The 24819-nt window shown below is 29.0% G+C and overlaps 1 protein-coding gene and 1 pseudogene across 1 annotated transcript; both read left to right on the forward strand.

Moving 5' to 3' along the window:
- The first annotated feature begins 8022 nt into the window (after window positions 1-8022).
- LOC137826458 (uncharacterized protein At5g65660) lies at window positions 8023-9333 on the forward strand. The gene is made up of 2 exons (XM_068632428.2): window positions 8023-8323; window positions 8729-9333. Exons 1-2 carry the CDS (start codon window positions 8090-8092, stop codon window positions 8888-8890), a joined length of 396 nt encoding a protein of 131 aa, XP_068488529.1. The 5' UTR covers window positions 8023-8089; the 3' UTR covers window positions 8891-9333.
- Window positions 9334-14860: 5527 nt separating this feature from the next.
- On the forward strand, window positions 14861-15716 carry LOC150025645 (uncharacterized; annotated as a pseudogene).
- The last annotated feature ends 9103 nt before the right edge of the window (window positions 15717-24819 follow it).

The following is a 24819-nucleotide window of genomic DNA, read 5'->3' on the forward strand; positions in this document are numbered from 1 at the left end:
AATGAAACGCAAATATATGACGGAGCAAGGCGGCAACAGCAACGAGGAAGGCACAACATAAAGCAAACAAAAACCTTCCCAATGAAGCATAACCTTAGCAATGGCATAACACAAAACATAAGAGAAACGCAAAAATCAATGGTGAAGAAGAAGAGAGGAAGACAATGCTTATTGATGGCACACACACAATGCAAAGAAGAGAAGAAGAAAAGAGGAAACACAGTTAATGGAGGAAGCACATAAGAGAAACAAAGCGCGATAGAAATGAGGGTATCAAAACGTAAGTGACACGTTTCTGAATTAGGGTTGAAAAGGTTTTAAGAAGACGACTGTTTGTAAAGCCGCATTCGTAAATCAAACGTTTTTATTTACAAGAGCAGTTGTACAAATAAACCGCACTTGTTTATACATTTTGCACCAGTGAGAAATACCAAAAACATCACTCCAAAACATAGAAAAAAAAAAGTTTAGTCCAATTAAAGTCATCAATATAAATCAAGTTTAAACAAATGAACCTATCTCAATATTCTATATGTTTGAGGGATATAGGAATACCTTTTTTTTATTATGAAAAGTATTTTTCCCTTGTAATGGTATTTGACCAATATTAGCAATTAGCCATACATCTATCTTTCTTATCCTTTTTGTCCAATCCCACCAATGAATTTAAATGAGTGAACTTCATTTTCCAATCCATTTTTAACAATGTTGGTAAAAGAAGTCCCTTTTTGACTGTGTGGGTGAAAAGGCTTTATTTCCCAAATTGTTAAGTGATTTGCTTGGTGAAGCAAGAAAATAAGCTTTATAAGCAACCGTGCTTAACAGCAATACGCCACGCATCTCATCATGGTCAAGTAGGGTAGTCCACACACAATAATTACATTAATATATTCTACCAATGACTCACCTGGGAAAGCTACCTTAAAAAGTTTTATCAGACTTTTTGTCTTTTTGTGACTACACATATAGTCACATTGCTGTCTCTATGAGATTTACTCTAACTAACAAGTTTCAACAAGGCTCGTGTGTCGTCAAAGTGAGGAGTATTATTGTACCCACACAAAAAAATATTGAAGAATATTAACTGAATATGTGCAAACATCTTTGCTTTTGCATTTCATAATTAAAGGGGTGATGTTAACTAACACAGTATGGTCAAAAAGCTTCACTTGTTCCATCACTGCTTAATCAGTGCAATGCCAATTTATGTTCAATCATAGGTGAATTGAACAGGAGATAGATCTGATTTATTGGAATTCAGATTTTATGAGTTTATGATTGGTTCAGCTTCAATCAAAGAAAAAGTAAATTCGTACTAAGTTTTGATTGGAATGATTGTTAGATTTAAGTTTTTGAATTTTAAAAATTAAAAATAAATTTTAGTTTTAAACATTCTTATTTATTTAAGTGTTGATGAGTCTTTCACATATGAATATATTCTCTCTTTTGTGATTAGTTAACACAATAGAACTTGGTTCATAAACAAGTCATTTCTTCTTCACTTCAAAATTCTAAATTCATTTTTGATAAGAACTGTTTCAAAATGAAATTCTTATTTAGTAAAATAAGTTTGTATATGATTTTTTAGGCTAAAAATATAATAAGATAATAATATATATAACTGAAGTGTAAATCTCATCTTATAAGTTAATCTTAAGTTAGTGTTAGTGTGTGAGATTCACTTAAACATAAATTCATTTAGTAGTATAGAATAAAGTCATATAAAAAAATATATCCTAATAGAATTTATTGTAGCTATTGTATCATCTATTTTGAACTCCTATTGGACTAACAAATATTTAATTTTATAATTAAGATATGGGTATGATGTATGGTAAATCATGATGAAACTTAGATATAATTTGGTTTTGTGAATTTTACTTACATATAAATTCATCTAGTAACATATAATTCTTAATTGGATCATGATGAAACTTAGATAAAAAAAAATCAAAATTATTGCTTTGAAAAGGTACATAACTTTTTTAAATTAAATTCTGGAAGGTTGTGTTTATAACTAAAAAATTTGGGCAACTCTTCCTCTATGCAATAACTTTTTAAAAAATAATTATATTTATAATCTTTAATTTTTTAACATTGTTCTATAAATTTTGTTAATTTTTATATGCGACATAATTTTGTAATCTTAGTGTGATGTGTTAAATATTTTTATTTTATTTTTGATAGTTCATTGAGTCATTCTCAAATAAGTTCTTCTGCATATCAGTTTTCATAAACTAAACATTTGTACATTATTTTTGGTCAACAAGTAGTGATATCACAGATATATAAAACACCTGAATAATATAGATTGAGTTGAATAGCACCATGCTTTATATAAAGTGTGACAACTTTGTTAAAAAAATTAGGTTTTGAAAAATTCAAAACCAATCTTTTGTAACAAAAAATTACTCTCCAAAGACTTCGTTTTTAAAAGAAAATAATCACAACAAACAATTACACTCGTTTTCGTTAAAAGAACACAAATTAAAAACTTTTAAGAGAAACAAGTCAACAGAAATTTACTTCTTAATTTGACAGTTGAGAGAGATTTTAAGAGCTGTGTTCTCATAAACCAAAATAAAAGTAGGTTTTATGTGAGGAAAATTAATATTTAATATATAATTTGTAAAAGAAAAAACACAACACTTCTATGCACTTATAAGAATGAGATAATAAAATAATAAACAATAATGTCCCATAATAAAGATACATAGCAACATCAATTCAACTTTTTTGCTTTTCTTTTTAAGAAGTGGATTTGGATCTATTTTTGACTATGGGTTGCCCATTTGCGAGGCACACTTATTTGTGTTAATGTCTTTAGTCCATCTTGGATCCTTGTAGGCCCCATTATTCTAGAATCTTCAACATTAAGGCAAGCTAGTCCATTACATTAAGGTACCTCCCCTTGCATATAAAAGTCACTAAAAGGAGCTTTGGAATGATATTTAAAAGTATGCTTCATAATTTGCCCATAGTAAGGAAACACCATGGTCTTGCTTAATGCAAACCAACACCTATTCCTAAGTAGTATAATCTATTTTTTTTATGAAAAACATAAAGTTACATACTACATGAATTTGAATTTGATTGATTTTTTTTTTCAATAAAAAAATAATAAAGTTAAATGGATCATTTAAGGATATGTAAATTAATATTATAATGTGACTCATATAAAATATATTTTGGGCTTTAGGCCTGAATATGATTTAATAAGATAAAATGCCTATTGGTTAATGTGAAAAGTTATATATATATATATATATATATATATATATTAATTATGATACCTAATATGGTGGAAAATTGAAAAAAAAATAGAAACGGGCTCTATCTCCTAATTGCAAGAGATAGATTGAGAAAAGTAACAGACTCTATCTCCAAATTAATGCATATGTATTACTGAATAATGTTAATATTATTAGCGACATTATGTTTTCTTTATTGATGTATCACCCAAAGAAGAACATTAGTATGCATAGAATGCTTGTTATTTGAATTTGTATTGTATGTTAAGTTTATGACTCAAAGTATTAATGTTAAGTATGTGTTAGTTGCAATATCTATTCCTGTATCTTTTCATTCGCATGTCATGTTTGTTTCAGTCTTTAATGGTTTAAATTTTTTTGATTGGAGTGAATAAGTCCAAATTTCACTTAGGTGTATTGGATTCTTGATTTGGGTTTTCAAATTGAGAAACATATTGTTGTTAATGATGCTAGTGGCAATGAAGAGAAAACTCATTATAGGACTTGGGAAAAGTCTAACAGACTTAGTTTGATGTTTATGCAAATGAGCATAGCAAATAACATTAAGTCCGTTCTTTCCAAAACCGATAATGCAAAAGAATTTGTGAAATTTTTGGAAGAGCAATCCCAAACTGCTGATAAGTCTCTTGTTGGGACATTAATGAGTACCTTAACCACCATAAAATTTGATGGTTCTCATACTATGCATGAACATGTCATTGAAATGATATATATTGAAGCAGGACTTAAGTCACTTGGAATGACAGTGGATTAGAACTTTCTTGTGTAGTTCATCTTGAACTCATTACCGTCTGAATATAGTCCTTTCCAAATGAACTATAATACCATGAAAGACAAATGGAATGTGCATGAATTGCACAATATGTTAATTCAGGAAGAGACCAGACTTAAGAATCAAGGAAATCACTCCCTTAATTATGTGAACAATCAAGGAGATTGAAAGAAAACTTACAAGAAAGATGGAAATGTTAAATGACCATTAAAGATAAATGAATCCTCTACTAAACTCCAAAAGAAAAATGAAAAATGTCATTTCTATGGAAAATCTGGACATTTTCAAAAGGATTGTCTGAAACGTAAGAATTGACAAATGTCATTTTTGTGCGATTATACCTTTTTGTCTAATTGCATTTCCACTTCATTTATATAAACTTTCAAGACATTCACTGCTTGAGATTTTTCATGCAGTAAATAGACTTAACCATAACATGAAAAATCATCAATAAAGGTGATAAAATACCTTTCTTTATTGAGAGAACTTGCATCAAAAGGTCCACAGATATTAGTGTGTATAATTTCAAGAAGCCTTACGTTTCAAACAATTATTTTAGAAATATCCATAATTCATTTATCTTTAATGGTCCTTTATCCTTTCCATGTTTCTTGCAAGCTTTTTTTCCAGCTCCTTAATTGTTCACATAATTAATGGAGTGATTTCTTTGATTCTTAAGTCTGGCTTCTTCCTGAACTAACATATTGTGCAATTCATGCGCATTCCATTTGTTTTTCATGGTATTATAGTTCATTTAGAAAGGACCACACTCAAACGGTAATGAGTTCAAGATGAATTGTACTATAAAATTCTCATCCACTGCCATTCAAAGTGACTTAAGTCTTGCTTCAATATTTATCATTTCAATGACATGTTCATGCATAGTATGAGAACCATCAAATTTTATGGTGGTTAAGATACTCATTAATGTCCCAACAAGAAACTTATCAGCAATTTGGGAGAGCTCTTCCACAAATTTCATAGACTCTTTTGCATTATCAGTTTTAGGAAGAACATACTTAATGTTACTTGTCATGCTCATTCACATAAACATCAAACTAAGTGTGTTTGACTTTTCTCAAGCTCTATAATGAGCTTTCTCTTCATTGCTACTAGCATTAGTAACAACAACAGATTTCTCAATTTGAAAAGACAAATCAAGATCAAATACACCTAAGTGAAATTTGGACTTGTTCACTCCAATAAAAAAAAATTAAACCATTAAAGACCGGAACAGACGTAGCATGCAAATGCAAAGATACAAGAATAGATACTGCAATTAAAACATACTTCACATTATTACTTTGAGTCATAAACTTAACATACAATACAAATTCAGATAACAAACATTCTATGCATACTAATGTTCTCCTTTGGGTGATACATTAATACACAAAACATAATGTCATTAATAATATTAACATTATTCAGTAATACATATGCATTAATTTGGAGTATTTATTATCTTTGGATATATAAATAAAACTAATAACGCATACTTATTACCAACAGTTATATCCATTAATTATAAGAACAACTAATCAACTTCTGGGTGATCCACAAATGTCTTAAAATAATGAATTTCAATTTACCTATAAGTCAACCATTCATAATTTAACAGTCATTCTATAGGTAAATTTTTTTCATTTATTTGGATTAAAATAAATCACAAAGAGTTGATCACATTATAAATCCAACATACAACTAATTCCAAAATTAATATCTCAAACAATTATTAAAAAAAAAATCATTCCTGTAATATCTTAAATCATTTGAATAAATTTTGAAATCACAATTCTACTTTCAAATCTTAAATTTTTTTTTGATATGATCATCAAAATCCTTACTTTGCACTCAATTAAAATAAAAATAATAATAAAATAATATACAAGGTGCAATATAGAATTTAGCGAAATGTATAAACATAATTATGAAAAGCACTAGGCTAGCGGTTTTGTCCATACTTTCAAATAATAATAATAAAAATATTAATATGAGTGCACACTTTTAAGTGGATTTTTAACACACAAAATATACTAACCGTTCAATGTCTTCCTAGGAGGTCACCCATCCTAGTACTACTTTCTGACGGGATCCAGTGCATTAGTGCTGGTATAATCGCACCTCATGTAATAATAAAAACATTAATATGAGTGCACACTTTTACGTGGGTTTTTAACACACAAAATATACTAATAGTGCAATGTCGCATCTACTTTCATTAAAAAAAATTTGAATAAAAGTACATGTAAGATAACACATACATAATGCATACAATAAGCACATCATAAGGATCTTTCAATTATAATTCTCACACATCATATTCCATTATAATAGAGATACACAATGATCCATGAGAGAATCATATTATAATATTAATTTACATAATTTTCTAATAGATACTACTCGTATAAAAAAAATGTTTTAAACTCAATGTGACTAAAAAGATCACCAAAACAAATGTAAAACTAACATCAAAAGATAAAGTCATATGTTGTTACCTTGCAGCATCCCCAAACCCCTCCTCACCCAAAAATCACTTCCAAACACGTGTGATACACATTGTATGAGAGCTATGTAACAAGATAAATTAATATTTTTCTCTGCATATCAAGTTCCTGAAAAAGCAGCAGTTTTTGCATAACACTTGCTCTGACAGATTATGCAGTAACTGCAAACCCAAATCAGATTATTTTCCTTGTTTTAAAAACCAGCAGTTGGCCTAAGTTTTTAATAAATTTCTTTGAGATACGCAAAGGTAGTAGCATGAAACAGGAAACAAGAGCAGCAGAAATCTCAAATTTGAATTTGGTTGATTAGTAATTTATGATACAATATAGTTTGACGTCCCTAAGGTTTCATAGACTTAATTCATGTTTTGAAAACCATTCAAGGAACAAATTAAGGTTAGTCTTTCACATAGTGCTTAAATTGAAGGAGAAAGATACTAATAAATCACTTAGCTTCAACAAATCTAAGACTTTCAATAAAATATTAATGTACATGTAATTTCATTATCTAAAAATGTGACTCGTATTAACATGCTTGATTTTAAGTTTGCACAACTCAAAGGGGTGTGGTGATCTCCCAAAATTACTAGTCATTTTTTATGATATTTTTTTCCATCTAAAGGTACACAATGATATGATATTTTTTGAAGAGACTATATGTATCTTTTACATAAAATAATGTTGTTTGAATCAGATAGGATTCAGAATTCAAATTCCAAACTTATAATTAAGTCAAACAAGCAAGTCTATACTAGTTTATTCAGCTTGCTCAATGATAATTTACATTAGAATTTGATGAGACTTGTTACTTTTGGATACAAAATTTTCTTAAACATCTTCACTTGTTTTTTTTTTTACTTCAAGCTTCTTTAATAATTGTGACTTCTCTTACTGAGAAATACTTCAACACTCAAATTTAGGAAACAGGGTATGTGGTGGATTGAAAACTAGACTTTCCTTATAAGGGACTTTTGCTTTGTCCTTCACCATTTGGTGAAAGGTACCTTTTAGGAGAAGTGGACCATGCAGTCTAAAAATCGTGGCATTCTTCATAGCATGGTCCCTAAAACTCTCAGAACATGACTGCAACTAAATTCGGGATTAGAAGCAAAAAAATTGAAGCAAAGTGAGTTCAGTACTCATTATTTTTCATATCAAGTCACTTGAAAACATAAGTTACTTTCATTTAAACTCATCAATTTTCACTCAAACACACAGCAGGATTTTGTGAACACTCAAACATAAGAGAATTTCTAGCTCTTTCCATAAACAGAAGTGGAGTAGAACCATTTTGTTTCCGTACAGAAAGAAAAGTGTCACAACTCACTCTAAACTGACTCATATGAAGCTCAATAATAAATGTGTCACTCTCCACAGTCCTCCCACTAACAACTACACCCCACCACCATCAACTACCTAACCTAAAGCAAAGGTGCTTCACTTCACTTATTTTCTTATTTAAACATTCCCTAGCTTTCCACTGATTCAGATTCTACATCAGAAGAGAGACACCAACACTAAACTAGAGTGAAGAAATGGAGCTTCAGGATACTGCTGCAAGCCGTGTGTCAATTGGATTTCCTCTGGGCTTAGCCCTTCTCTTTGTCTGTTTACTCTTCATTTGTGGATTTTTTTGCTGCTGCTTGCATTGGAGTAGGCTTCAAACTTTGCTTGAGTCACATGGGATCATCAACCCTCAATCTTTGCCACAGACTCAAATACAATCAGAGTTAGCTTCCTCCTACCAGAAACCAGCTTTTCCTGTTGTGGTAATCATCGCACTTCCTAACTCTTAAAAGCTAAACATACATAAGTAGTGCTTAACTACTGAAAAATTATCAATTTAGTGATAGATTTTACTAATATTAAGAGACAATTTGAGGAGTTTTTACCTACTCAAAGAACCATTTAACATGATTTCTAATATTTTATTTACTACTTATATAACTTCATTATTCAAAGGATACTTGGTAGTCATGTACAGTCACCTTAAAAAGGGTACATGGTAAATCAGTCTGATAAAATTAATAAATTGATTATAGATGACAGATTTTAATTATATAATAATGTAAAAAATCCTTACACTGCTGTGTATTGTGACTGAATTCTTAAGTTTATGTAGAAGTTGTTTTGTTAATAATATTTTCTAACATTGAATTTAATGGTATATGCAGATGATGAAGCAGAATTATGCAGAGAGTTTGCCTGTGCTGATGCCAGGGGATGCTGTCCCAAAATTCATAGCCACAGCATGCCCATGTCAGCCTCCAAGAGATGAAAGGATCACAATCCATGTGCAGAAGGAACCATCCACTGAATTTTGCAGTGGAAACTAATGCAGTTTCTGGTTTCAACTTTCAAGCCAAAAGCCTTGAACAATTCAGGGTAGAATATATATAAATATATATAAATAAGTACATATATATATGTTGGAACTTCTCAAAACATAAAGGCTAACAGTCTTTGATAGCTTTGAGAGGGGTGAGATGTTGGAGCAAGCATGCAAGAAGCTGTCATAAAATTAACTGATAACTTTGTGCTGAGTGAGGTGATACACCAAGAAGACTGAAGGTGCTGTAAGATACAAAGTCTCAAAACCCATTTGATTTTTTTTTTGTCAGAATGGGAAGGAAAGGGATGAATCATCAACCTTTCTCTTTTTTCTTTTACAAAAAAAAAAGCTGATTGAATGATGCTTTTTTTTCTTTCTGCTCTTCCAAGTTCAAACTAAAGTTTTGAATGTGAAGTTTATTGGAATGATCATATGTGGTTATTATGAGTTTTTTTTTATTATTATTTTAGTGATTTTTAGTGAAATTTATTTAAACAAAGTGGTATCTTAAAAAAAACTTATTAGAGCTTGGTACTATGCAATGTATGGTTGATAGTTATAATATAAATAAATACAACAGTAACAAGGAAATAATATTTAAAATGAAATAATTACTATGAAATGTTAATAGAATGGGAATTAAATCTATAAAATATGTGAAATGAATGTATAAAGATTTTTGGAATTTTAATAGTGGATTGGGTATGCAGTCCAAAATGTCAAAATACAAAAAAATTACTAAATATACTTAATTATATATACCACTTTTTTTATGTTGTTGAAAAACACCACATACTTTTTTGGAAGATGAGTATATCCAATAATATAATGAATTATGAAATACCCAAATCACATTTGAATATCAATAAAAGTTACTTAAAAAGTAGTCTAAAGCACTCCATGCCTAGGTCATTTGTTTATATATATGCAGCTTCAAGAAAAATAACTTTTAATTATAGGATTAATTACCTTTTTTAATCTTTATATTAAAAAAAAGCAATTTTATTTCTTAGATTTAAAAAAAATTCAATGTTGCTCCAATTTTTTTTTTTAATTTAATCTAATTCTAACTTTTTTTTAAAAAGTTCAATGGATCTAATTTTTTAAAATAATACAATATGATGATTCCAATGTTTTTAAAACGATTGAATGTATATGGAGTGAAATAATCAATATGGTAAATTTATTTTAATGAGAATAATCTAACGAACTATGTTAAATTATTTTTTTTAAAAAGTTAAATTATATTAAATTTTTTAAAAATTTTAAGATTAAATTAAATTTTATTCTCAATATAAAGATTAACAAGATAATTAAACCTTAATTATGTTGTGATCTACTAAATTATTCCACAAGTTATAGTTCATGCTTGCATTATTATATTAATATACACTGCAATTCTAAATACTTCTAGAGTCCTGGAATGAGGCCTTGGAACTTCCACTTTTGGATAGATTTTAGCATGACTTATATACTATGGTTAGCTTTATTAGTAATGAAATTCAATTTATTTTTCAAGAAAAAAATAGAGCCCATAAAATATATAGTCAAAATTATAAAATATAATCAATACTCACATGCATTTGAAGACATTTAAATTTAAAAATTCAACAGAAGCAACCGTTGGAAGCATAAAAAACTCAAATAAAGAGAAGAACAAAGTGTGTGAATAATTTTTTTGAGAAATGATTAAAAGAAATCATAAAAATGACTACAAAAATCATATATAATTACAATTTTCAGTATTATAGTCAAATTTATAGAATAGTTTCTCTTATTAAATAACTTAGTTAAATTATTTAGCTAAACTAATGCTACTACCAGAATACCCTATGAAATCTTTAAATTGTTATTTAATAAACTATCAAGATTTTAAATAATTAATAATTAAAACTAAATAGTTAATTAGATATTAATTTAAAATATACTTATTATTAATAGAAATTAATTTAGATATTAATATTTTTTTAGTTTTTAAAATAATATTTAATTTAATTATTATAATAATTAATTATTTTTTTAAAAATTGATTTTTATTTAATAATTTTATAGTAGTGTATGTAAACTTATATGTGATGAAATATGGCTAAAAAATGCCCTCTCTTTTTCTCTTAGTTTGTGAGATGGAAGGAGTAAAGATTATGACACCATGGAAAAGTTCTTCCTTACAAATCTAAGCGAAGGGACCAAATAAGTTTGGAAGAGAACACAAACAAAGCCATCAAAACTAGAAGTCACTACCTATTTTCATTTCCCTTTTCTATCATTACATTGTACTTCAACAATAAGCTTTTGCTTTACTCCTAATTTTATATTTTTTTCAAGAAATGGAATACATAATTGCTATGAGCCGTATAGCTTTACAAAAGTGCTTTTGAAAAAAAAAAGTAACTTAATTGAAATAGTTACACGTTATTTGGTTGCCCAAACTTTTTCATGCATAAGAGCACGTTTTGAATTCATATTTGGAATATTCCTAATTCATTTTAGAAAATAATTCAGCTTCATTGTATGTTTCACTATTTTTAAAACTATGTTTGCATACTTTATATTTTGTCTAAAATCAAACTTCGATGAACATGATTAGGTTTGCGGAAATTAATTTCTGTTATACAATGAAACGTGTATTGGAATTGTCTATAATGTTTACTACAAAAATAAGATTAGAAAATGTCTTCTAATGATAGTTATATAAAGATTGTCCTTGACAAATATACCGTTGTTATTTTGTAAATAGATTAATTTTACATCTTCAATTGTTTCTAAGCGCAAATAACAATAGTTATATACTGAACTTGTTTCAAAATAGACATTTACAAATGATTAATCTAGAATTATTATTGTCTATAAAGGTAGAAATGATCCTGATTTCTTAAAATGTTACTGTGAAAAGTAAAGATGGTTGAAAGTGTTAAATAGATTGATAATGTTAGTTTACAATAATTTTACTCATTGTCTTTTTCTTTTGGTTTATAAGAGTTTTATTATTATTTTTCGCAATAGTCATTTCTTTTAATCCATTTTCATGGTGACACCCTTCTCAACTGTTATCTTAACTTTTCTTTTTCCATTTTTTTTATTATCATGTGGTCTTCTCCTTCACTTTACTGGCAACACTAGTGGAAAAAATTTTAATGTCTAACCTCCAAACACACAATGTTAAAAGCAACTTTTTTACGTCGAATTCCAACAACTTTTTTACATCAGACTCCCTAGTGTCAGACATAAAATTCAAAATTTATTTCAAATGATCTAAGTGTCCAATGTAAATTTTGAGTTTTATGTTTGACCCTAGGGACCAACAATGTTAAAAAATGAGATGGTATTTTTGTATTTAAAAACAATATTTTTACGTCAGACTCCATATGGTCAAACATAAAATTCAAAACTTAAATCAAATGACCTAAGTGTCCAATGTAAATTTTAATTTTTATGTTTGAACCTAGGGAGTCTGACGTAAAATAGTTTAAATCCCTACATGCAGCTTCTTCTTCCTCACCTTCTCCTTCGTGAAAATGACAATTTTGTGTTTTCTCTCTGACGATGATCGCGACGAGTGTGTTTGTAGCTCCATTGGCGAGTCAAAGCTAGTTTTCTTCATCCTTTGTGAGTGGTTAACGTTCTTTATTGAGGTTAATTGTTTAACCTTCTTTTTAAAAAAAAATTGACATAGTATTATTCTTGGGGATCTCAATCACAACAATTCATGAATGTCTCCCTTGGATTATTGTTGTTTATCCTTTGATATTGAAACCATGTTATTTATATGTTTAAATTTAAAATTTTGAATATTGAAATCAATTGTCAAAATTAATTTAATACAATAGATGATGTTATTTAGATGTTTAAGATTAAAATTTGAAATTTAAGAATAGTAAAATTGATAGGGACTAATTAATTATTTTAGTCCCTAGCAGTGACTTAATTATTAAGTTATTAGTTTGTTTATAATTTTAGAGATTAAATTATAAGTAATTTATACAATATATTTTAGGGAAATTACACGGAAAGATGAAGTTTTGATTGATCGTAGAAGTAAAATGTATTATAATATACTTGGATGATAGGTATGCTTTTGTTGTAATAATTGTATTTAAATTAAGTATTATTCATGCACACACTGACAAGACCTTAGTTCCTTGAAATTTAGTGTAAATGGTTAACATTTGTATTAAATCTTGAATTGTTCAATTGGACAGTTTGGAAAAATTATTTTCCATACTTTGTTAATACATACACATTGTAAGTCTATGTTTAAATTTGATAAAATTTTGTCAAACCATTTTGTGTTGTTCTTCGAGTGCATACTACTGTAGTGCTTTGTGACCACTTCCATTCCGTGTACTTCGAAGTCCAATGCAAAATGTTGTCAAAATTTTATCAAATTTAAGATAATAGATTTTGTTTATATATGTTATAGAATTATGGAATTTTTTTTCCCAAATGGGTAGGGCTTGACTTTCAATTACAAAAGTGAGAAATTCATATTGCATGATTGATGGTGATGGAATTTGTAACACACATAGTTATGGATCAAATTTGGATGAATGCACATCGTGTTCGTGAAGAGTAAGAGAAAAGAGTTTATGAGTTCTTGCAACTTGCTCGCCAATATTTGTATTAAACCTTTACTTTTATAATGTTTTGAAATATTTTTTGAAATAAATTACTGAGATTATTTTTTAGGTTATGGCGGACTCCATATTTGACAATGGAAAGAGTGAACTAGATAGATTTGTTACTCAATTGCATCAGGTAACTACGGGATGAATTGCTAAGGACATGATACATGTTGAGGTAGATCTTCGTTCAGGTAAGTAGTCAAGCCCAAATGTTGCTAAGTTTAGTACCTATTTAGGATTCACAACTTGATGCCATGTTTTTATTGCCATTCCATCATAGGATGAGGTTGAAGTGACAAAAAAGACCCTCATGTAGCAAAATATTCAAGTACTTCACCATATTGTATGAACACCTTATTAATTAATTTTGTTATTAACTTATATATTCAATTGATTAATGTTTTATATGTTTCTTACAACAAAATTTTGACATTCCCAACACTAGGGAGTGGTTAAGAAGAATGTCTTATCTTCCATTATCACTAGATGGAAGAACTTCAATACTTTCTTGACACAAGAGTATGTGTTTAGAAAACATAAAGGTGAGAGTCCATGTGTGAAATAATAGATAATTTTAAAGGAATACATGCATTTTTTGTGTCAGTGGATTGGATGCCTCGTGGCATGTTAGTTTTTTATAATTTGTATAATTACACATTTTTACTTACAATTTTGGTTGTCTCATACTTTTATTTGCATTGTAGGAAAAAATAACAACCCCCCAGAAGTGACAAAAGTTGAATGATGCACCTCATCTACTATAGCAAGGGGAGGGATGTACACATTATTAGAGCAATGCCTCATAAAGGCTCGAACACAGGCAACAAGGCTTGAGTTTGATGACCTTATATCTCCAACTTCCCGTTATGAGATGTCGAAGGCTACTTGCACGAACTTAGATTGGTAGATAACTTCACAATTTACATAGATCATTGCTAAAAAAATCGTAATTGAGTGAGCACTGAAGGGACTTCTGTTGTTGCAGATCCCTTAGCAGATCATACTCACATTAATGTACCAAACCAATGTAAGTTATATGTTGAAGATAATCCCTTGCATCTATTCATTATTTGAAGACAAATAGAGGGAGGGTTAACCATCCATGGTGTCCCTCTATAGTCTGACTAGATGTGGATGGTGGTTAATGAAGCTTAAGATGTTACTACTCGAGTGCCTCTTCTCAATACAAAGGTTCAATTGGTAATGGAAGTTTTAGGTATATTTTTGGCTTGCCCTAGACATTTGGTCAAGCTAGTTTCAACATGAGCATATGTATTATAATGTGTTACTTTTTGTTTAGTTATTATTTTCATAAATTCTACCAACGTTGAACTAACATTGATAAGTAAGTTATGGGAACACCTGCTATTGATGATGATGACATGATAAAAGTTGAGGATGATCCAATATCTAAACTTATAACCATATTACCCAGGTTGAGGAGGAAACAATAATATTTGGAGTCGATAATATTGTTGTTCCTTTGTACATTTCTTTACCAGACACATTGGAGGTTCTTAGTGGAACCTCCATGTTAAATATTTTAGTAACACAACTATGGCTCATGTAAGTAATTTTATATTGTCTATTTTTTCCATATTATAATAATTACATTTACCTTATAATTTATTGTTTTTTTTATCATCCCTTATAATTTATTGTGTTAGGTACATGAAAAAATTAAGTGTGGAGAAAGACAAATAAAAAATATATGATTTTTTTTAAGTCTCGATCCATCTAGAAATCTTGGAACACAAAGGTCCAGATCCAACAATACTTGCAAACATAGATGAATGACTCCCAAAGACATATTTTCTTGGCTCCATACATTGAAGGGATAGTTTTCTAACTTGTATTTTTTAAATTATGATAATTATGTAACTAACTATTTGTCATTCACTACGGGTTTCACTGACATTTGATTGTAATTATACCAAGGGATTACATAGTAGTGAGGTTTTGTTCACTCCAAAGAAAACTCATCCAGTAAATGAAAAGCTTATTACATGGGTAAATTTTACAGTTTTCATTACATTAGAAGTATAAGTGTATTTTGACTAACATATATCATTACTTTAATTAGAGTTGTGGCTAGCACAAACTTTTTAAGTGAAAGGGCGAAGAACAAGGTCATTACAATTCATCTGCCCTAAGTTTAGAGCATCTTTTAATACATACAATAATTATTTTATGTACAAGTTATATTAAATTAATTTTTGTCATTTCTTTCCCAATTTAGTGTAGAGTGTCATATTTCAGTAATATTTCATATTAAAATACAAGCACTTATGGATATTAATTGATAAAATAAGTATAATATAGCCTCTAATTTATGAATTTAAACTTTTTTACATGTTTTGTGATTATAATATGAATAAGATCGATTTATTCTCAAATTTGTGTTAATTTCGTAATTATAGGGAAAAATAGAGATGAAAGGGCTAAGGGAGAATATACAATATATAAAAGGAAAGCTAGAATGCTCCAAACACTCGCCCAAACTCGCCTAAGCCAAAAGCTCCCACAGGATCTGGCTCAAGCGAGACCACTCCAGAGACATTGGACCTGTTTTCGTCCAACTTGCCCAAACGAGCCCAATCACACCCAGACCTGTTTTGGTCTTCAATGATCAATCTTCGTTATTTCAGGATGACATTGAGTAGTTGAGGGAACAATGGACAACTTTCCTTCTCTAGCACAGATAGTATACTTTTAATTTCTTATTCAGGAAATTTCAGGTTAGATTATACAATTTTGTATGGAACTTTTTTGTATAAATGTATAGCTTATATTGCATGTAATGTTTATTGGAATTTTTCTGTATTTCAAGTTTTAAAGGTAAAACATATCTAATTTAAGAAAAAAAATCCAAAGTGCACAGGCTAACATAATGGTTTGATGTAAATTTTATAATTTTTTTTACCTTTTTTCTAATACATATTTACATTTGGAGCATTATAGTTAAATGCAAAGTTTTTACATAAAAGATTAGGTAAAACATAAATTTGTGTTACTTGCATTCATGTTGGATCTATTAACAAATGTAAAAGGTTTGTAGTACAAATTAATATTGTATAATATTTTTTTATTTTCTTTTGAATCACATTTAATTTTGTTTTTACATGTCAAAGATAAGATTATTTTGAAAATATTTTTTCTGTTATATTATAAATAAATAGGTTACATATTGTAATATATATATATATATATATATATATATATAAAAAAGAGAGAAGATAGAGATGGATGAGTGTATGAGTTGTTATTTTTTCATATAGATTACGTTACATTTATTTATTAATTCTGTGTCTTAGAATTATGTGAGAATGTGACGTCGTGACTTTTTTTTTAATTAATAATTTTTCTATTGAATCTTCTGTTGAAGATATTGATAATAGGCTTGAGAGTTTTTGACTTCTAATAAATTGTGTTGTTCAGATTTTTGAAAGTTTGTAGTTCAAGTAATATGTTGTTAAAATTTTGATAGATTTGTGTATAATATGAATCTTAATTTCTTAACTGAAATTCATTATAAAATTTGTGTACTATACCTCTAATTTTAATTGTACCTACCACATGCTTTATTTAAGGACAAGAGATAGTACCGTCAATCATTGTATTGAATATTGAATTGTCTAGTAGAATATTTTGGGAAAAGTAATAATTTTAATAATTCATTAGTATGTATTTCATATATTTTAGGAAATTTTAGTTGATTGCATTTTGTGTTCCTCTTCTGATGCATATTGTGCTAGATTTAGTGTCACCACTTTCATTTCATGTCACTTGAAGACCAAATCCAAATGTTGTAGAAATTCTCTGAAATATAAAAAATATTAATTAGATTTTATGTATTAATTAACTATAAAAATGTTATTCTTTTAGAATGGGATAGTGTCACACCTTTTAATAATAAAAAAGCGAGATTTACATAAATTGGGGAGCATATGTATGATGACTCACAACTTGATTCTTAATTTCTCGGATCACATACTCTTGGTTGAAAAAGGTTTCTTCAATTTCATAACCTGTTTGATTCTATTGTAAATTTAGATGTTGTTATTCCCTTGATTCTATTTATTTCAGTGTTGTTGGTTGAAATTAGATAGGGTTTCTAATTTCAGTAAGGTAATTCTGAGTTACTTGTGGGTAGAACACTCTTTTAGGGTTGTGTTCTTTGAGTCTTTTGTATTGTAAAGATTTGTGATTAGTGGAATTTTGGCTAGTGTAGCTAAGAAATTGGATGTAACTCTTGTAGAAGAGTGAACCAATATAAAAACAGTTGTGTCAAATTTTGTACTGTGTTCTTTGATGTTTCTTCGTTGAACGAATTTTTAACAAATTAATTCTTTGATAAGAAAGATTTAATTGGTAGTTTTTTCTGTTTTATAAACTACACTACAAGAAAATCATGAAATAGAAACCAATTTGTAGAAACCAAAATAATTAGTTGCAATAGTAACTAAATTAGAGACCATTTTAGAAACTAAAAAGAAATTTGGTTTCTAAATTAGTTTATATTATTTTCTATTATTGTTAAATAGTTTCTAAATTGGTATCTAATTAGCAACCAAGGCTTTTGCTACCAAATTTAGAAACTAAATAATTGGTAGTTAAAACCTTAGTTGCTAATTAGATACCAATTTAGAAACTATTTAACAATAATAGAAAATAATAGAAACTAATTTAGAAACCAATTTTTTTTTAGTTTCTAAAATGGTCTCTATTTTAGTTCCTATTGTAACTAATTAATTACTTTGGTATCTAAAAATTGGTTTCTATTTCATGATTTTCTTATAGTGTTATAACTGAATTTTAATGTATTGTTTTGTATTATGAGTATATTTTAATTAGTTGATTTTTCTAAGAACTTCATTCTAAGCTCATTTTTGAAAAAAAATTTGAAAGTTCAATTCACCCCTCTCTTGAACTTGACCTATCTTTTTAACAAAAGAAATATGAAATGTGGATGACCAAAGCTAGTGTGCAGTTTCTCAAAAGGGCCTAAAAGTTGTCTCTCCCAAGTGATGTAGGACTTCCATGCTCCAAGCTTCTTTTCTCCCTTCATGTGCATGCCTTGGCCAAAATTGTCCTCCATCTTTTCATGATTTTGGCTAATTTTGATCAAGGTTTTTAGGAAATACTACAACGAATACAAGAGAAAATACACCTATACAATTTGTACAAGACTAAGAAAAATGAAGAAAATACTAGCATTCTCGTCTTCAAATGTAGAGTCTTCTTCCATGAGACTGAGACTCCTTCTTTTAATTGAGGACAACTTTATTACTTCCTAATTGGTGGCACTTGAAAAGGTCTTTGAAGGAGTCACAATCTTACATAATATGCATCTCCCTTTTGCAATAGCCAAGGTCATGGTGGAGAAAGTTTGTAATGGTGCATTGTAGTTCTTGCGCCAACGTTTGAGGTGGTTACTATTGCATGAGCATTTAAGACCTTCGTTTCATGACTTAGGCGTTTTGTTCTCCAATTATCGAACCACATTATACATTGGTACTTATATTATTACATTTAACTTACATATTGGCTTAATTCATATAATTTACAGATCATGTTTATGTGCAACAAAAATATCAGGCAAAACATATGTCCAAAAAAGAACAGTTATCTACTAATGATCCTACAGTTGAAATACTGAAGGTTTCTATGATCATAGGTACAAATCCCACGGAGGTGTCATGAGACCAAAATATAGTGTGATCTCACTCCACATATACATGTCTTATATCTCATAAATTACATCAAGAAATAAAGAGTTTAACATATCAGTCGTGTTGTTGTGGATGATATAAGTGTTTGGTATAATCATATTATATTTATATTTTTTATTACCTAAATAGTTGACTATGATTTCAATAATTTAGGTAATAAGGAAAAACATGGGGTGTATTGGATTCTAAGATTCCTAACTCATTCAGAATAAGAAAGCTCAAACACAAACATGTATACCAAATATTTGTTGAGAGAGGGCAACACATACATTTTGCTTTATACTTCACATCTAACTACATTTTTTTTTTAAATATAGCTTATAATATCTTTTGTGATATAATCTAAAATTTTCAAATATATGTGTTATTGATAGTTACTTATAATATATAGTTTTTTCTTATTTCACAATAAGCTTGCCGCATATTTTTAAACAAATAGTATATTAATAATGAAAATCAACTCAACATTGACCTAAAGCTTATACAATTCTATCTTTATTATCAACTTAACATTAGCATGTACTCCAAATATAATAGTTTGAAAAGCACACCAAACACAAAATTGTAGAACTACTGATTTTTTTCTTTTAGGTAATTTTTGTCTATGGGATTGAAGCTTTTCCAGTGTGCGTTTTGGATGTCACTAGTATTGTGGTTTTAAAATGTATAAAACGAGTAGAATGTGAAGAAGATAAATTAGTTCAACAAAAGTTCTTGATGTGGACAAAATGTGAGTTTGATGTCAACCTAATAATACAACAATCAATTCAAACGTGATTTTTCCAAAAACCGTTAGACATTGAAAAAATCTCCTAGCTTGAAAAAAAAGAGAAAACAAATTGATAGAAACTTAAATACCCCTTTTTTATTTAAGCACATATTTTCTACTTTCGTTCTATTTTTACTACTACTACTATTTATAAACTCCCTTTTTTGTAATTATTCTTTTGAATAGTAAAATTATAAATCTGGGTTTATTAGTAATAAGAGGAAGTGCAAATAGCAAATGTAAGTATATAAAATAAAAAAGACAAACATGCTCAGTCTAATACAATACGGCTTTTGCTTCCTACACTATATATTTTTTGAGATCTCCACTGCATAAATTTTTTAAATACCAAAAATATCCTTGTGATTTTAATTTGAAAAAGAGTAGTGCATGTAGGGGTAATTTGAATTATGGAAACTGAAATCCATAAATGATTTTAAAATGGAAAACATATTTCAGAAAGTGAAATCTGAAAATGGAAAATATATTTCAGGAAATTGATATATATATATATATATATATATATATGGAAAGATAACTTCTTTTGAAATCCAAACATCCACTTTTATGGAAGAAAAAAAGACATAAATTGTGAAGCCTCAACGTATTTTTAAAATTTGTAAGCATAAATTGTGTTCGTAAAATTACATTTGAACATATACATTTTCTATAGACATATTTATAGTGATAAAATATATTTTAAGTAAATATGTTGTTAGTAGAGGTATGTTTAGATACACCTTCTTAGGAGAGAAAAACAAGAAAAGTAAAATGAGATTTTCCATAAATTAAAATTAGTTTACGTGTTTTTGTCTAAATTTTATTTTTTTAATTTTGTTTATAAACTAATTTAAACTTATGGATAAACTTAATTTGTTTTTTCTTCTCATTTTTCACTTTTAAGAAATCTCAAGACTTCCTTAGTTGTTGACCGTTGGATGGCACTTTGGTTTTGGGCTCAACATTTTTAAACAGCCCAGTGAAAGCCCATTCCAAAATGAATGGGAGGTGGTGAAGAAATTTGTGGGGGTGTGGAAAGAAACATCCAAACAGCCTCAGACACATGAAATGGGTGGGTTTGTTAGAATAGGCTAGTCAGTCCATTGAGAGAAAAAAAAGACATGACAAAAAAATACAAATATCAGCCATTTGATTAGTCATTTTATTAAAATTTAAATTTAAAAATTAACATAAGTAATCATGATATTATAAAGAAAAATAGGTTATACATTACTAAGTGTTGGACATATTGGTGTTTTTAAAACTTTTGATTGATTAATAAAGTCTTAGAATTTTTTTATTGTAGTACTTTGACTAAGGAATTAAGACTAAAAAAATAATATTACTAACAAACTAAGAAAAGGAAAAGAATTAAAATAGGAAAAATAAAGAAGAAAAACACAATTTTTTTTTTATAGTGGTTCAATTATATTTAAGTTTACATCCAATCTTAGTTAATACAATTTTAACAAAATTGTTTCATTATGTTGAAAGTAATATTGTATCAACTTTTTGTATGAAGAAAGATGAAATAACTTAAAATGCACTTTGAAAATATATTAAGAAAACTATAAAAACATATAGAAACCTATTCCACAAAAACATCAAATTTAAGTATATCATTAAATAATGTGATACTATAAATAAGGGTGGTAATGCGGGCTGACCCATTATGCATTGGTCCACAAAATGTGTTGAACAAGAGCTTTGATGTCTTCAAATCCATGAAGATTGGTTGAAGGCCTTGTTGTTGTTTATGTGTGTGAGTTTTGGGTAGTTTGAATTTGTAAATCCACTCTTAGTTAGGATCCAAAGTTGGTTTAAATCAAATCCTTTTGAAAAATAGTGTTTCACAAAGAAGTGGAAAAAACAACCAGTTGTTTTATACTTAGTGTTTTTGAAACAGGTTTTGACAAAGCTTGAAATTGGTTGACTTTGTTGTCAAACTAATTCAATCGGTTGTTTCGACATTTCAACCGATTGTTTTTTGAAAATCCTTAACAGAATTTGTTAAGTTTGGTAAATTTGTTTTAACTTATTCAAAATTGATTTAGCTCCTTCATTAAATGTTTTTAACTGCCTCTTTGGAGTTTAAAAGTTTTAGTTTTATACTCCTGGAAGTAAGAAATCATATTACAATCTTTCAAATCAGTTTTCTCCAAGATTTACTTTAAGCTTTGGTTTGACTTGTCTAAGAGTGAAATAAGACTACTGTGTAATTTTGAAATTCAATCTGTATCAGGTGTGATCAATCATTTTTCTCTTTTGAATATTGTAATTTTGTAAACTTGTTTAGTGCAGATACAAAGGGTGTTATGTGATCTGTAGAGTGTGGTTTGTCAAATGAGGTGTGTGTTCTTGAAGGGTTCAAGATCACCTATTTGGTATGTGGTTTGTAATCAAGGTTGATTGTTTAGTGGAATACCCAGTGGTTTCTGGGAACTGAATGTAGCTTTTGGTTAAGAGTGAACCTGTATAAATTTGTTGTATGATCTTTCTATCCCTTATTTCCTTTAAATTTGTTTTAGCTTGTTTTTATTCACTGTTGATAAAAATAACTGATTGATTCGCATAAACAACCGATTGATTTTCTGTAATCAACTTAAAACAGTTTTATTTGTTGGCTGATCTAGTTTATTTTTCTTTGATTCTTCATTGATCTTCACTCTACCTTCAATATTTGCAAGAAAACATTTATAAACAATTCACCTCTTTGGTATGTGGTTTGTAATCAAGGTTGATTGCTTAGTGGAATACCTAGTGGTTTCTGGGAACTGGATGTAGCTTTTGGTTAAGAGTGAACTAGTATAAATTTGTTGTATGATCTTTCTATCCCTTATTTCCTTTAAATATGTTTTAGCTTGTTTTTATTCACTGTTGATAAAAATAACCGATTGATTCGCATAAAGAACTGGTTGATTTTCTGGAATCAACTTAAAACAATTTTATTTGTTGGCTAATCTGGTTTATTTTTCTTTGATTCTTCATTGATCTTCACTCTACCTTCAATATTTGTGAAAAACATTTATAAACAATTCACCCCTCCCCCCCGTTTAAGGCCTACAATTTCAACAATTGGCATCAAGAGCTAGGTTCTTGAAAGTCATTCAAGTTTTGATCCAAAAATCTGTTTTCATTGCTGATAAACTAACTTTTGGGAAAGGTGCATGCATTAATAGACCACCTATGGTTTGTGGTGTAAATTACCAGTTCTGGAAGGTAAGGATGAAAATCTTTGTAGAATCAATTGATAAAGGAATTTGGGATGCAATTAAAAATAGTCCTTTTGTTCCTATGCTTGAAAATGATAAAGTGATCTCTAAAAAACCTTGGTCCCAATGGACTGAGCATGAAAGCAAAAAGGCTCAATATGATTGTGTTGCAAAGAATATTATTACATCTGCTTTAAGTTTTGATGAGTTTTTCAGGGTGTCTCAATGTGAATCAGCAAAGGAAATGTGGGATACTCTAGAAGTCACTCATGAAGGAACAAATGATGTGAAGAGAGCAAGGAAGCATGCTCTCATCCAAGAATATGAGATGTTTAGGATGCAGAAAGGGGAGACAATTGTTGAGGTACAAAAGAGGTTTACCCATATTGTCAACCACCTCATGAGTCTTGGGAAGATGTTTGAAAAAGAGGAACTCAACATCAAAATCTTCAAGTGCCTAGACAGATCTTGGCAGCCCACTGCTATCTCTGAGTCTAAGGATTTAACCTCTATGACCACTGCCTCACTGTTTGGAAAGTTCAGAGAACATGAGTTAGAGATGAACAGGTTGAATGTTCAAGAAAGTGAGGATAAACATGTGAGGAACAATGCCCTAAAGGCTACTGAACAAAAAAACTATCAAGAAACTCAATGATTTTAATTCTAACAAATATTTTTAGTTGTGGTGAACATGGACACATTAAAGCTGATTGCCCCAATAATGAGAATAAAGAAAGAGCAGCAAGCAAGAAAGGTGAAAAGAAAGGCAGAGCTAAGAAAGCCTACATTGCTTGGGAAGATAATGAAGTTTTTCATCTAGTTCATCTTCAGGAGGTGAAGAAGCTAATCTCTGCCTAATGGCCAAGGGAGAATCTGTCACGAGCAGTGTAAGTTCTAGCACTTCAATTAAATTTGAAAACTATAGCCAACTTCTTGATGCTTTAAAAGAAACTCGTGAAGAAGCTAATAGATTGGCTCTTTTAAAAAACCGATTGAAAGGCTTGAATAATTAGTTGGAAAATAGAGTCAAAACACTGGAAGAAGAGTTAGAAAATTTAAAAAATAACTTTGAAAATATGGAATTGATTTACAAAAACTCTTCTTGCAAATGTGACTCAAGTTTTTGTGAAAATTGTGAATCTCTAGAAAAGAAGGTTCACTATCTTGTGAAAATTGTGGATAAGCTTTCAAAAGGAAAATCAAACTTTGAGACTGTTCTTGCATCTCAAAAGTGTTTTTGGAAAATCTGGACTAGGTTTTAATCCACAGAGTAAAAAAAGTGACATTTTAAGGCCTTTTTCAACCATCAGGGAAAAATAACCGATTAAAAATTTGAAACAACTGGTTGTTTCATTCTTTTACTGTATGAAAAATGGCCACTCTGTCAGATTCTGCAAAATTAGAAATTTTTTTGTTCCCAAGGGTGTTTTGAAATGGGTTCCTAAGAATCCTAAGGGTTCTAATGATCCAATTAATGCTAATGGACCCAAATTTGTCAGGGGACCAAACCTTGCTACTTGATCTTATTTTCTTGCAGGTATTCTTAAGGACCAAGAACCTCTGACTTAAAATATCAAGCTTGAAAGGGGAAAAGTCCA

Source organism: Phaseolus vulgaris, chromosome 8 (genome assembly GCF_051622355.1).
Source record: "Phaseolus vulgaris cultivar YP4 chromosome 8, ASM5162235v1, whole genome shotgun sequence".
Classification (NCBI taxonomy): domain Eukaryota; kingdom Viridiplantae; phylum Streptophyta; class Magnoliopsida; order Fabales; family Fabaceae; genus Phaseolus; species Phaseolus vulgaris.

Bases quoted from the DNA above. Each gene is read 5' to 3' on its own strand.
- LOC137826458 (XM_068632428.2), top strand. From the start codon at position 8,090: ATGGAGCTTCAGGATACTGCTGCAAGCCGTGTGTCAATTGGATTTCCT. The intron at 8,324-8,728 runs GTAATCATCGCA...TGGTATATGCAG, and splicing joins AACCAGCTTTTCCTGTTGTG to ATGATGAAGCAGAATTATGC.